The sequence below is a fragment of the Perognathus longimembris genome, chromosome 1 (assembly GCF_023159225.1).
Source record: "Perognathus longimembris pacificus isolate PPM17 chromosome 1, ASM2315922v1, whole genome shotgun sequence".
Lineage (NCBI taxonomy): Eukaryota > Metazoa > Chordata > Mammalia > Rodentia > Heteromyidae > Perognathus > Perognathus longimembris.
Genome location: NC_063161.1, coordinates 142,069,385 through 142,085,307, shown reverse-complemented (window position 1 = coordinate 142,085,307; position 15,923 = coordinate 142,069,385). Strand labels below are relative to the sequence as shown.

General features: G+C 39.3%; 1 protein-coding gene across 2 annotated transcripts; it reads left to right on the top strand.

The window, feature by feature from the left end:
- Positions 1–483: 483 nt before the first annotated feature.
- On the top strand, positions 484–14,533 carry Txndc8 (thioredoxin domain containing 8). Of its 2 annotated transcripts, XM_048338853.1 has the most exons (6): positions 484–507; positions 2,542–2,646; positions 4,347–4,406; positions 6,786–6,851; positions 13,490–13,555; positions 14,471–14,533. In XM_048338853.1, exons 1-6 carry the CDS (start codon positions 484–486, stop codon positions 14,531–14,533), a joined length of 384 nt encoding a protein of 127 aa, XP_048194810.1. The 2 variants fall into 2 exon arrangements, with proteins under 2 accessions (XP_048194810.1, XP_048194820.1); XM_048338863.1 differs by lacking the exon at positions 13,490–13,555.
- The last annotated feature ends 1,390 nt before the right edge of the window (positions 14,534–15,923 follow it).

The following is a 15,923-nucleotide window of genomic DNA, read 5'->3' as shown; positions in this document are numbered from 1 at the left end:
TAAATACAGCAAGGTAACAAAGAGAACAGAAGCTGATTCATAGACTTTACTAAGGCCTCAGTATTTTTCTCAATAGCAAAATGTGTTTCTTTGAAATCCTAAATATAGGTGTTTTTACCTATTTTATCTCACCATAGTTATTGCTCATATGGTAATTGAAGATCAAGGTCAGATCAGAGGGAACAATGGGGAGAAATCAGGAATAGAAAACCAGAAATAAGAGAGACAGATAGTATGGACTCTACATTCAAATTTTAGTTTTCTGGTACTTGGGTGGTTAGAAGCCAACTGAAGTCATTGACATAGAAGTGAAACTAGGTCTCCAATCTGCCAAAGTTCCAAGTTCTGAGATGACATATTCCATGACATCATAAAGAAGTTACCCATATATTCTGGCCAACTTTCCACATTGAATGAGAGGCAACTGCAGTGATCCATTGGACCCACAGTCATCAGTTCATCAACAATTCCCACCTGTAAATCATGGTGCAGATTATTAAAGACATGGCAAGTACTTATTTGGCTTTAACTGATAAACTTTAAGAAGGATATTATCTGCCTAACACTTGTTCATTGTCCTGTGGCAAGAGGAAATTTGTTTTGTACATCTTGCTTTTTCTTCTTGTTTCCTAAAAAATGGAGCTGTCTAGAGACACAGCCCAGAATCAAAACAGTTTTCTTCCTATCCGACTTTTATTGCTTACTCTTAACTCTAGCTGGATTCAGGCCAGCCACTAACACATCACATCCTGTATCTCATGCTATGGAGTCTACCTGAATTGTGCCTGTAAAAAAATTCTAGAGAAATAAGAAAGCCCACTTCCTTCTTCTCATCCTAGGAAAGAAAGCAGAAATTCCAGACATGCCTGTGGATTGGGGTTAGAAAAGAATGATGGCAGTAGTTTCAACAGTTCTTTAGGTACATTTTTATAAAGCCACTTTCTATCCATTGCCCAACGGTGTTGTCACAACAAATCTAAATCTGTACATAGGCCAAGATGATTCTTTGTTTATTTAAAAAAAAAAAAAACTCTGAAAGAGAGATTCGGGGGGCCTACCTCATTTAGAGGTGGATGAGCTCCAGCCATACCACTGTCAAGTCTCCTCAGAGGAGGGGAGCACTGTCAGGAGGGGAGGACAGAACCTCACATTCATCAGCAACCTTTGATTTGGATTTTGGAAGTGTTTCCAAAATATTCACAAAACTGATGCTGACCAGACCAAAAGAAAAAAATGGCCAGGGAGAGAGGTAAGGGACCATGCCAAGTACTTTTGCGATAAATAAAATTTTAAAATACCACTCATTTGCTAATAGTTTTGCAATGTCTGTTTTTAATTTTCTGGGAATCTCACAGAATAGAGAGCCTTACTCTTCCCCCAAGAAGCCCTCTCCCCTCCTCCCTAGAGACCCGCTTAGAAGTCCGATTAACCTCTCTCTTTCTCATCTTTATTCAGGCATCTCCTCCTTCTTGAGGTGGATCACCCAATTTGTGGGTGAACAATTGTAACCAAATACCCATAGCGTGCTTTCTCTTTTCTTCATTTTACTCTTTACTGGAAATCATCACTAATGCGAATACATATTTAAATCTGTTGATGTGTCCGTTCCCCTTCTAAAATAAAGTGTAAGTTACACAAAGGCAGGGAAATTTTGTCTTTTATGTATTCCTTTGACCACAGTTGTACCTTACCAATGCATCTAGTATCTGACAGGTTATAGGCCTCAATATGGACATAGTGAATAAATAAGTACCGCATAAGAGTATTCCCTTTGGAATATTTTAGCCAAGTCAAGTTCATGGTCTCACTACCTCAGCTCACACCCAAACAACTTTTGGAAGGTAAGACAAAGGTTACTTAGAAGTAAATGAGGAATGTCTTGGCTGTCTGAGAAGCCAGTCGCCCCATCAGTCAACTAGAGGAGTTAAATGCATCTTCTTTGAACCATCAGTTTCACCTAAACTAAACAGCAGCATCCTGTTGTAGAGCAGACATGCCATTTGTATGAGATTTACCCCATCTCTAATGAGTGGCCAAGTGATGAGCATGTGATACAATTAAGGACAGAGAGTAAGTCCCATTGCTATGATGATATGAGGAGGTTTTGGGGTGCTGATTAATGACATGGCTTTTGGGGTCAGTCTACCTAGATTAACAATCCTCAAAGACACAACTCCTCGAAAGAAAGAAAGAAAGAAAGAAAGAAAGAAAGAAAAAGAAAGAAAGAAAGAAAGAAAGAAAGAAAGAAAGAAAGAAAGAAAGAAAGAAAGAAAGAAAGAAAGAAAGGAAGGAAGGAAGGAAGGGAGGGAGGGAGGGAGGAGGAAGGAAGGAAGGAAGGAAGGAAGGAAGGAAGGAAGGAAGGAAGGAAGGAAGGAAGGAAGGAAGGAAGGAAGGAAGGAGAAAAGAAAAGAAGGAAGGAAGGAAGGAAAGAGAGATTAAGAAAGAGAGAGAGAGAGAGAAATCTTCTGTTACTTTTTTCTTTGCCAGACTTGATGAGATTCCATAGTCACGTGCCTTTCCTCATTTATGTTCTGGTTTCAGAATGAACTGAAAGAATTTTTGAAGGCTGCTGGGCACAACCTCGTGGTGGTTGAATTCTCAGCAAAATGGTGTGGTCCCTGCAAAGCCATGTGTCCTGTTTTCCATGTAAGTATCACCTGTGACTGGCCACAGTTGTAAAAGGCTCTTACTTCTCCAAGTACTTTTTCCCAGGAAGTCTTTAAAAGTTAAACATTAACACTAGCATTCCCAAAATCATCCCAATGAACCGGAAGGTAATATACTGGGATCCAATTAGATGATGCTAGATTAATACTACCTGTCTAGGAACACATTCAGCAAGGAGCATGGCAAAGTGCAAGGAGTCCAGTGAATAAGGAGTCCAAATGAATGAATATTCATGTTTTCATGACATTTTCCCAAATTCCAGAGTTATACTGGAATAGGTTACTTTTTTCAATGTGCTAGTAGCTCATGCCTATAATCCTAGCTACTCAGGAAGCTGAGATCTGAGGATCACACTTTTAAGTAGATGGTATACCTGATGCCAACAAACTACTCACCTTTTTTAAAAAATTCAATTTTTTTTCTTTATTGTCGAAGTGAAGTATAGAGGGTTACAGTTTCATATGTAAGGCAAGGCAGTGAGTGCATTTCTTATCCAACTTGTTACCTCCTCCCTCATTTTCCCCTGCCTCCCCCTCCCCCTTTCCTTCTCCCACTATGAGTTGTACAGTTGTTTACACCAAATGGTTTTGTAAGTATTGCTGTTGTAATGGTTTGCCTTTTTATCCTTTGTCTCTCGATTTTGGTATTCCCTTTCCCTTCCCTAGTTCTAATACATGAATATGCAGTATCTAGGGTACTAAGACCAGATACAGTGATAGCAGGAGTAAAACCACGGGAAGGGAATATGAGAGAGAAAAAAAAGAAAACAAAAAAAAGGTACTGTTTCACATGGCATGTTGAAAATAATTACAACAATGATATACCTACCACTTGTTTCCATATTGTGGAGTTCATTTCACTTAGCATTACCTTATGTGTTCATACGAGGCATAGCTATTGAGCTATTGTGGTCTTCTGCTATGACTAACCTAAACATGTACTAATTATTCCCTATGAGGGAGACCATAGAGTCCATGTTTCTTTGGCTCTGGCTCACTTCACTTAGTATGATTTTTTTCCCAAGTCCTTCCATTTCCTTATGAATGAGGCAGAGTCGTTCTTTCTGATAGAGGCATAGAATTCCATTGTGTATATGTACCACATTTTCCTGATCCACTCATCTACTGAGGGACATCTGGGTTGGCTCCTCACCTTTTATAACTAACATTATACCCATTGAACAACTCTGTTCACTTCCCTCAAGAAATGCCTGGTGAGAGAAGGTAAAAGTAGCATTTAGGTATTGGTATCTTTTCTGGGATGACCTCAGAACCTTGCCATGTGCTCAACCAATAAGAACTGTACCTAGACCACTGAAGACAACTCCTTGACACCTGCTCCCATAAAAAAGCTGCTGTTCCTCCCACCCCCTACACCAGAAGGGAAGTCTAGACTCGCTGCACACATGCTCTGCTTGGTGCTCTTTCCAACTTTCTAGCATTTGTCTTCTGTTCTGTTCTTTAGACTCTGCTTCTGCCACTGGTACGTACTGGACCTTGGCACTGCCGGCATTTGACATGGTGCTCTGAGTTCTGATGGGGAATGAAGTGGCAGCAGGTGGCTAGCTTTCTCTAACAGCCGCTTTTGCTCATTCCTCCGTTTTGTGGAAGGACGCTTCTGGGAGATGTTTCAGTATTAACACTAAGCTAATGGGAAGTTTCTATTCATTTGCTTTTCAGGCAATGTCTCTGCGATACAAAAACGTACTGTTTGCTAATGTGGATGTGGACGATGCTCAGGTGAGAACTTTAAGCCCTCAGTGAGGAGTCTTTTCTTGTCCTTTTCTTTCTTTTTTATGTCCGTTTTTTAAAATTGTTATGCTACATTTATCTGTGAAACAAAAACTAGGGAATACTTTTTAAAGATCAGTTTTTCTCATGAATTCCATTTACCACAATACCCAAAAGTAAAACCTCAAGGCTGATAAATTTCTCTTCTTTTTCTTTTCTTTTAAATTTTATTGTCAAGGTGATGCACAGAAGGGTGACAGTTACATACATAAGGTAGTGAGTACATTTCTTGTCAAGCTCTCTACCCCCTCCTTCTTTTTTCTCCCACTTCACCCCCCCCCCAAGTTATGCAGTTAATTTCCAACATATAGTCTTGTGAGTATTGGTTCGCCCTTTGTCCTTTGTCTCACAATTTTGATGTTCCCCTTCCCTTCCCTAATTCAAATAAACCTATATACAATACCCAGGGTGCCAAAATCAAATACAGTGACAACAGGGGATAAACCATAGGAAAGAAAAATGAAAGAAAATGCAACATCCTTGAACTGCTCTGCCTCCACAAAACCTCATCAACATAAAATTAAGTCAAATTTCACCTTTTCCTCCTGATAAACCATCCTAAACTCTGTTGAGTGCTGTTGAGTGTTTCATATAACTTTTCTTTTTAGTTTTGCATTGTTTGGGTTTTGGCCAGTCCTGAGGGCTTGGAACTCAGGGCCTGAGCACTGTCCCTGGCTTCTTTTTGCTCCAGGCTAGCACTCTGCCACTTGAGCCACAGATCCACTTCCAGCTTTTTTGTATTTATGTGGTGCTGAGGAAACGAACCCAGGCCTTCATGCATGCTAAGTACTCTACCACTCTACCGCTAAGCCACATTCTCAGCGCTACATTTTAGATTGAATTTGAACTTTAGAAAGGAATTAAATCCATCATTCACTGTTCAACACTTTGATGGTGTCTGTGGTCTATCATTTAACCTCTATGAATATGTTTCATCATCTGTCATATTGTGTAATGATAACTAAGATCAAGATGATAACTGAGATCAAATACATAAGATACATGGCATGGTGCCCAGATAGTAATAGGAATTCTATTTCTCCATTTCCTTCCAACTTCATTAAAGTGTGACATTGTTTAATTGCTCTTTTGGCCAAATCATATGCTATGAATTCTGAATACACAAGTAAGAGCAGTAGCTCTGTCTTTTTCGTTTTGGCAAAGTCATGAAGCCATCTTCACTGCAATCATTTTTAAGACGTTTCATCATTTTCCAAAAAGAATGCTCACTCACACCCAATTCCCTCCATCCACTATCCCAAATATAGGCAGCCACAAACCTACATTCTATAGATTTGCTTGTTCTGAACATTTCACATGAATGGAATCACAGAAGATGTTGACTTTAGTGACTAACTTATTTCAGTGTTCACACGTTTTAGAGTGCATCAGTGTTTTCTTCCTTCTTATTGCTAAGTAATATTCTATTGGTCAGATACAGTGCCTTTTATTTATCCATTGGTAGACATTTGATTTGTTCACAATGTTTGGTTCTTGCACATAATGTTGGTATAGATATCAGTTCTATTATTGCACAAACCTCTGTTTTAATTTCTCCTGGGTACATAGCTGCAAGTCGAACTGTTAAGTCCTATGCTACCTCTACATTTAGCTTTTTGAGGACTTGAAAAACTGTTTTCCAAAGAAATGACACCATTTTATATTCCCACCACCACGGTAAGAATTCTAAGTTCTCTACATCTTTGCTAACTTGTATTACTGCCTTCTTTTAAAATTATGGCTCTTTATCTTTTAAAGTGAAAGAATAAAAAGCACATTTTTGACTTCTAGTTAAGACAAATTAAAACTCATTTTAGAAGCGCTTTGGAAAGGATGAAAACTATTGGGATTTCTAGCTTATTGTCTTGAGTTTAGGCTCCAAGTCTTTCACAAATAAAGATGACCAGCAAAATGGGTGTTGAACTTAAAAGAAAGAACATGCAAGCCTTTCTTAAAATGGTACAGTAGTATATCATCCCTTGTCATAAATGTGATTTATAAAGATATGCTCACAACTTCCATTTTTGTGGTAGGGTCTATCCTTTCTGAACTCCACTGGGTTCTCCTCTATGCTTCTTTACAAGGTCTTTAAATAGAGCTCAGAAAGTCAGCATTTGTCTATTCTGTCTGACCTCCATCTGACCTAGAACTTCATTGTGACATTCCTGGATGCCTCTAAAACAAAAGGAAAGTTTGTAGCACTGGAGTCCATAGCATGTCAACTGTCCCTGGACTTTGACATCTCTTGAGAAGTCCCCAGGTAGCAAGCCTGGTATGTTGAGAAGACACCAAAGCTGTTGGCTTCATGTCATTTCTTTTCTTTCCCAGGAGTTAGCTGAAACTTGTCACATCAAAGGAGTACCCACATTTCAGATGTTCAAGAAAGCCAAGAAGGTACGTCTCCATGGAAAACAGCAGGGTTGAATTAGATTATAGAAACCTCAGAACAACAACAACAACAACAAAAAGAAGGTCACTGCATTTATTTTTAATATGTGGCGGTGTGATTCTTAGTTTCTGAACTTTCCTTGCTGCAAAGGGTAAAAAAAAGATGCACAGCTTAAAATATCTCTCTCCACTTAGACAATTTGAGATGTCCAAATGAATAACTAGCCATGTTGCCTCACTAATACCTCCTACCCAGGGGTAGAACTATTAAAATAGAATCTTCCAGAAAAGAACATGATGAGCTTCATACACCAATGTATACATATTAATATAGAAGGTCCCCACACATGGGGTATGGTTGTTAGAAGCAATTAGAAGACTATCTAGCTTTGCAGATGAGCATGTATGTTTTTAATTCAGATTCTCATGATTCACTAGCTATGTGATCTTGATCAGTTTTCTTAGTAACTTTACTACTGAGAAAACTAGTTTTAACATGTGGATCATCATCATTTTTCCCTTACTGTATTATTTTTTAAATTAAATACATAGCTGAGATATAGCTCAGTTGAAAAGCACTTGCATAGCAAGCACAAGGCCCTGGTTTCAACCCTCGCTACCCAAAAAGACAAACATAAATAAATACAGTTAAAAGCAATAGCAGATTAGGAGAAGCAGATTAGGGAAGAGATGACATCATCCAAAAAGAAATGTACTCATGACCTGACATATGTGACTATAACCCCTCTGTATATCACCTTCATAATAATTAAAATTCAAATAATAATAAAAATTAAAGTTAAATACATGCCCATAGAGCTGACTGGGAAAGCTTGCATTGACATTCACTCCCTTCCTGCAGGTAGAGTAAAATTAAATTCTCTTCTCTGAAATCACCTCAATAAAAGCACTCCCCACTTTTATTTGGGATAATACAACTGGAATTGACTTATTGAAGCAATTAAGTTCCATTTATCTATTAAAAAAAACTAGGGTGCAGTTTTCTACTAAGCACTGTTACAAGAAATGTCTCCATGTTTCTGGTAAAACATCTGGCAAAGGGCCACTGTCCATTATGCCCTTTTAAATTTGCATGGAATAAAAACATTATAATAATTTCTCTTAGAGCTTGGTTAGAATATTCACCTTCCTTGAAAACATGCTCTGCTTCTTTGTATTAATTCAGAAGTTTTAGGGTATGTTTTTCCTAGTAGTGTCAAGAATCTTAATATTATGTCCTCTGTGTGAATTCGATAACCTCCCTAAATGGTATTCCCACAGCCCATCATCCCTTATGCTTTTCACTAATGGGGATTTTCTGGTTGCTGGAAGTTTTCATGTAGAGGTCAGGTAACCACTGGCGGGAATGCAATAGAAGTGCATGTCACCGTTTTAGGTTAGAGGAGAGAGCCAAAGCAAATTCCAGATAATAAATATGGAGAGCTTGTTTTTTCCTGCTATCATCTTTAGTATTTTTATCCAGGACATCACATCATGTTCCAGAGACATTCATTGTGGTAAAAAAAAAAAAAAAAAAAAAAAAAAAAGTTGATTCTCTTGTAGATGGGCACACAAAACCTCGGCAAGCGACTTTGCAACCAGAATATTCCACAGTATTCTAACTGCAGTAGACCTTCTGTAACTAAGGGGGGGGCCATATTCCAAGACCCCTTTACCTGAAATGATAAATAGTACAAATTCTATATACACTATGATTTTCCTTTTTGTTCTTACTGAGATTTTAGAATTGCAGCATACAATTTTTTTTCTTTACTTAAGTCAAGCCTGTTTATCTTTTCATATAGTTTTCTCTTTAGCATATCTGGATTGCCAGTATCATCACTAATCCTGCACTTCACAACCATTTTTTAAGTAAAACAAGGGTTACTTTGACATAAGCACTGTGATACTGTGGCGGTCAATCTGAAGACACCTACTAAAGTGACCAGCAGACAGGCAGCATCAGGAATCTAGATAGACGAAACACAGGGACGACTCACTTCCTGGACAGGACCAAGTGGCATGGCGTGGGAGTCCATCATGTTATTCAGAATGGCATGTAATTTCTGGGATTCATAGTTTCAGATGGTTGTTGACTGAGTAACTAAAACTATGGAAAGTAAAACTACAGATAAGAGAGATTACTAATTACATACATATGATTTATAAACCTCACCTCAAACCCAATAAATGCTATAAAGCATCTCTTAAAAAATAGATGTAGGCATAATGACTAATATATGTAAAAGTACTCACGTCATGATGCTTTAAGTTCCACCACTGGATGTATTAGAGTAATAACTTTGATTTCATGACCAGCATGTGACTATGGAGTAGGGGGAAGGAAAACAAAGAATTAGTGAGTGTGGGCCAACTGTTTAAATATGAGGCCTCTATCAAAAACTGATTACCTCTTTCATTCTTTGAAATTAGAATAAAATGGCTCCCACAAATCACTTCGGTCCACTAGAAGAATGGTGTGGACTATGAGCATTTATATACTAATATTTATAAATGAATGATTCAGAAGAATCCACCAGCTAGACTTTCATATGAAGTGGGAAGAAGGTCTTGTCCTTGTTTCTATGATCTGTAACACCCCTGTTGGTAGATGAAAGTCATTGCCAACATGCATTCTCCTTCAAATAAATGTAGAAAGGGAATCTCGTTTCCCCTACACTTCTGGTTCTTAAGTACTTCGTTCAGTGATTTACAAAGACTGACAAGATTTAGTAGCAAGTTATATTCATAGCTGAGATTTGCTACAACATAGAATAGAGCACAACGCTAGCAGGAAAATGATAGGCATTGGTGAAGTCTAGAAAGGTCCAGCAGACTTCTGATATTCTTCGTTATTGAGGATGCCCAGGTAGCATGCCTATGATCACTCTCTAACAAAGAAGTTCAGGTACATGTGTGGAACAAGTTTGTCTAGAGATAGCCTTTTGACCCCAGAGGGAATGAGATCTTTGTGGTAGTGAGGGGTGCTTTGTACATATCTTGATGCACCAGCTTTGGCAAACAACCAACCATAATAGTGGGAACTCAGGGTCTCAACAGAAAACACAACAAATGCAACATTGATGTTCATGCAAAGCCATTTGACAAGCCAGTATGTCATGACACATCACTCTGACTTCACATAACAAAGTCAATCAGGAACACCATGCTGAAGGGATACCCACACTCCCAGCAGTGGAGTAAAGTCAGTCTGGATTCTCCTAAAGACATGCACAAAGTTCTCTCTTTTTTCTCTCCAAAGGAATCACTGATAATCAAAATATCACCCTCAATATAAGTAGTCCTGGTACAAAATTGATCCCATTGAAAAACATGAGTGGAACCCTTGTGAACAGATTTCCTACCACTCTCTCAAAGCCTAGAGCTTGAAATAACCCAACTATGAGAGAATCTTAGTTCACAGAGGAGACACATATCTACCTGTAAAAGAGGTGCAGCTGTTTTATACAAGATCTATCAAGACCCAAAAGTGATGAAAGGAGTGCTGGCTGTCTGATCTACCGGCACAAGTCAGACTGTGGACCCACATCTCATGTGTTGTCCAGAAAGATGGGGAGGACAGCATGCCTGCCTGTGAGGAGAACATTTCCACACAGAAAGACGTGAGCTCATCGTTTCATCTAGACTTAAAAGATATGCTCACCTCTGAATTCAAGAGAAGGTAAATAAAAAGTCCTGGGCATCTGAGCAGACGTATCCAATGGAAACATGTGAACAGCAACATATTCTATTGGGGGGAAAAAAAAACTTGGTCCCAAAGACATGTTTCACCCTGAGAAGAAAGTTCTGCCCCATACTTCCAGTCAGGGGCTGAATGACAACTCTTCCAGCCAGTCCAAAATCACTTTTGCCATTTCTAATGTGGCTTGAGAAGGATTCTCAGAAGTTCAGACCCACACCCTGTCTTCCCCTCACCTCAACCTCCAGGACGCCCTCCTTGGGCAGCTTAACATGCCATCAATAGCTGAAGGCCCATCTAGCCTGGAACAGCTGTGCCCATTTTGTACACAAAATGCCTGTGGCTGCCCTTGCCACTGTAAGTTTAAATTTATAGCACTCTACAGCCCAATCTAGGGAGATAGGATCTTGTGCCTGACAAGTTCACCCCTAGCATGAGAAGGAAAGCACTTTGTCACAACGGATGCTACCAGTGTTCACAGAATCAGCTATATCAGCATTTCTGAATGAAAGTCTTCGTATCTCACCATTTTCTCACACCTGGAACAAGGTTAGAAAGAAGACTAGTATAGAGATGACAAAATTGCTAACAGATTTCTGGGTGGGTCCTGTTAGTGGATAGGCTCAAGCATTAGTTTTGAGCAAAAAAACTCAAGGACAGTGCCCAGGCCCCAGGTCTGTCACACCAAACAAAACAAACAAAAACAAGATAGACTCCATTCATGATATAGTGGATGAAATCTATCCATAATAGTGGAATGTTGAGAATGATATGGTACTACTACAGTATATACATATTGGTACATACGACAACATATACATATAGGTACATATACATATATACATGTATGTGTATTTGTATATACATATGCATGTTGAGATATTTAAATGTTTTATACATATACACAGGTTGAGTATCCCTAGCCCAAATGCTCCCAAAATATGAAACTTTTTAACCTGATAGTTTGATTCACACAAACTTTATCTTATGTAAAGAAATTATAAAGTATTTGTACAAAATTATCATCAGGCTATATATGTATTAGCTATGTATGAAAGAAATGAATTGCATGTTTGGGCCTCATCCCCCAAGACATATTATATATTTTATAATATATATAATATTTATTTATTTATGCATTTGCATATTATGTCTATCCAAATATTCCAAAATCTGAAGCCTGAAACACTTCCTGTCCCTAGCATTTCAGATAAGGTGTACTCCACCTGTACTTGTTCAATGAATAAATGAGTTCATCTCCAAAGAGGTACTAGAGTTCTGAGATTGTGCTGATTCACAGTGAGCTAGATAGACTGGAGCTCTTGTAAGAAGTTTGGCTTTCACAGTGGTGGTGAAACGCTGGAGAATTTCACAAGGACTGAGGGTGGGAGTGGATTTGCGGTCTTGAACTTTAGGAAGGAAGGCAAACCTAAGGGGCTCAAGGCTGGAGACAGAGAGACAAATTACACAACTGGCTAAAGCTCAGGTATAAGCTGGCCAAGGCAAAGGGCATGGAATTAGGTAGCAAATGTAATGGCAACTTGTAAACTCGTGATTAGCTACCATGAAAAAGACTGGTGATACCAAGTGTAGTGAAGGATATGAGACAACCCAAACTCTTGTCCTCTGCCGTAAATCATAATTTGACAGAAATATATGGAGTGTGATTTGAAGAACTCCTTAGGGACTAAAGTAGACTCCACATTCTCACTTTTAAGGACATAAAATAGAACTTTTATGTGACCCCCCAAAGATGTTCCCCACAAAAATAAGGACAAGAATGTCCCCAGCGATACCCACTTTGTCATTGCCAAAAATGGATAAAGTGGGTTATGTGCACAGAGAAATATACACCTGTCAATCCCCTGAGCATCACTCAGAGAAGACATACACAGAAGAATGCACATAGTAGAATTCCATTTGCAGAAATAGAGGGAAAAAACCCAAACAAAAAAACTCAACGTGAATTCAGAATAGAGGTTGCTTTGGGTAATGGGACAGGGAGGTGTCTAGGTATATCTTCCATCTGGGTATGGTTGCTTACTTTTGTAATAATTCTCCAAACTGTATATTTAGAATGTGTCCAGTTTTGAATATATATATATATTCAGCTATATATATTCAACTATATATATACACATATATATAGGGTTTTTTTCACGTGACATTGGATTCATTGCTCAAATGACAGGGTAGGTGATTGTGCCCTTCCAATGTACCTAGAAGCAAGAGTCAGACTCCACAATAGGCAAGGCTCTTACTGCACCTGGTGTCTACTGGCTGAGCTTGGTGTCTGTCCAGGTGGCACAGCGCAGGCATGTTCTAACCCCCTGTCGTGGAATTCAGTCCCCCAGGTACCCTCCCCTGGGCTGTACTCCTCTCTAGGAGCTGTGCCATCTGCCTCGAGAAACATTATTTTTATTTTTTTGCAATAAGAGGACTCTAACTTTAGGAACTCTCTGACCCGTGCTGTTCTATGCAGGAGGAGATAAGCAGATACTCAGACTCACTAAGGTTATCAAAATATCTTCTACAGAGTACTGGGAGTCCAAAGGAAATGTGCAAATTGCATGGGGGTGGTCATGGATCCTTGGACAGAAACTGTTAAGAGAAGGCTAAGCGGAAGCCGACACTCCCACATAATGATGTCACCATTCTGGTCCCCAGGAGAAACACAGAGACTGAGACAGCACCTCAAACCCAACATGCCCTGCACCCACTCCAGCTCTGGCTAGAGATAGGGACAAAGTTCCTTTAAAGACCAAATTATGAAACTCCCTTTGTGCCCACCATCCAGCTGTCATCCAAGTGTTAGGAAGGAGGACCCTTCGTAGATCCTTTCAGACAGGATCTTCTCCTGGCTAAAGCCAAGAGAACTATTGTTAAGGAAAGGGTTACAAACCAGGCAACCAGATAAATCATGAAATTCTGCACCCACACATAGGTAACTCTATTCTCAAGAATCAAACGAGTACTTTGCTGTTGTAGAAGTGGACTCACGGCCAAGCAGGTAAGTGGAATGAGATCAATTGAGATGGAGTTCACAGTGGGGGTTGATACCCAAGAAAGAAAATCAAATCACAGGCCTCAAAATGCAGCTTCCTGGGAGAAGAGTCATTAAATGTGGAGATAGTTGCTTCCCTGAAGCAAATGCAGCACAAGAATTTGTTCTAGGCTTTTCCATTTCCTTCTCCAAAATCCTAACACCATTCCTGGTTGCTAAAACCCCTTCCCCATACTGGAAACACAGGCTACAGCTAATCTCAGCCTCGTTTTGCCTACACGCTTCCTTCTTTCCAATCACTTAATTCTAAAGTGATAATGGGGAGTAAGGGTCTTGACTTCCATATTTTGCCAAATGTAAAAGGTTTACTAAGAGGTGCACCATGACTTCACACTACTAAAAAGTGTAGATATGTATAAAATATAAAATACCATCTACTGTAAAATCCACCCTGATTCAGAGATGAGGAAAAAATGTGCTTCTTAGAAACTACTACACATCTGTTACCAATATAGAAGTAGGAAACTGAAAGCATAAGCTATTTGATTTCAGAAGATTTTATATTTATACATATAATATGTATAAATATATAAATATTTTATATGGAGTAATAGCCCTTGGTACCAATGTCTGAAAGCTCCAAATTTCAAAAATTAGGTTTTTATCATTTCCAATACCATCATATGTTTTCATCTTAGACTAGAAGAATATTCCAAGACAGTCTAGACACCAGGCATAATAGCAATTTTGGAAAGGTAACAAATAAGTCTTCTAAATTTAATATGTTTCATATATATTCAAAGTATCTCAAAGATTATACAAATGAGGAGGAGGAATCTTACAGTCGGGCACAAAATATTTGACCGTCAGGAACAATATTTTGAACCAACAAATGTTTTTACCTTTGTATATTTAAAACAGATATATGAACTTTGTGGAGCTGATGCTAGAAAATTGGAAGAGAAGATTCAGGAACTGATGTAAGCTGCTCTCCAAAACAAAATACACTACACCTGTGACCTCTGCTCCACAGGCAACAGCACACGTGTTTGTGGTTTTTCTGTTCATCCAGTGCTGTGTTTCTGTTCTATCGGTCTCTGTGTTCATGCTGGGCCGGTGGGCCAGCCACACTGCTATCTCATTACGGCATTGCCTAAACTGTTGCGATGTCAGGATTGTGTCATTTCCACTCACCACGCTGGCCTGTATGCTTGCTCTGAACAACTCCTTGGGCAATGTCACTGTGACCTTCACAACACAGGCACTGCACAGCAAAGTGACAGGGCATGGGGTATTCCAGAGAGTTCCAAAGGGGTAAATCTTGATGCTGATCAAGGAACCGATGGAGGCTTTTCTTTCCTGGTACACTCAAAATACACAAACATTTCTCACCAATTGGGCCTGACCTTCTTGGGGGTACAACATTCTTCTCCAATATATCACCTCATAATCAAAGTGCATCATTTTTCTCTCCTCTACCTTCCTAAAATTCTCCTATAAATATATCTTAATTTTGGTTTTATCTTTAAGGAGTTGTACAGAGGAGTTGCCATTCAACAAATTAGTATATGAATACAATGACTCTTGATCAGTGTTACCCCTTTCATCACTCTCTCTCAACCCTTCCAACCTTACCCCTTCCTTCAATTTTTTTAATTTTGAGGAATATGCATTGAATTTTAGGACAGCATCTCCCCTGACTTCCTCCCCTGAATATTTTTTAATCTCGCAAAATAAAAACTGAAATCACCAAGCACAGGTGGCTCACACCTATAATCCTAGCTCCTCAAGAGGCTGAGATGTGAGCTGATGTTCAAAGCCAATTGGGGCAGGAAAGTGTATGTGACCCTATCTCCAATTAACCACCAAAAAACTGCAAGTAGAACTGTGTGGCTCAAGTGATAGAGTTCTGAGTTTCAAGCCCCAGGAAGCCTGTGAAGTGTTCCATATTTTAAAAATTAAGGGCTGGGAATATGGCCTAGTGGCAAGAGCGCTTGCCTCCTACACATGAAGCCCTGGGTTCAATTCCCCAGCACCACATATATGGAAAACGGCCAGGAGGGGCTCTGTGGCTCAGGTGGCAGATTGCTAGCCTAGATCAGGAAGAAGCCAGGGACAGTGTTCAGGCCCTGAGTCCAAGGCCCAGGACTGGCCAAAAAAAAAAAAATTAAAACATGCAATAGTGATACTCACTAGATACTATGTTGAAAATAAACTACACAACTTGGGGGTGCAGGAGAGATGAGAGGGATAGTCTGGGAGAAAGCAAGGGAAAGGGTGACACTGTTCAAAAAGAAATGTACTCTTTATCTGACTTATGTGACTGTAGCCCCTCTGTACATCACCTTTACACTAACAATTCTTTTAAAAATAA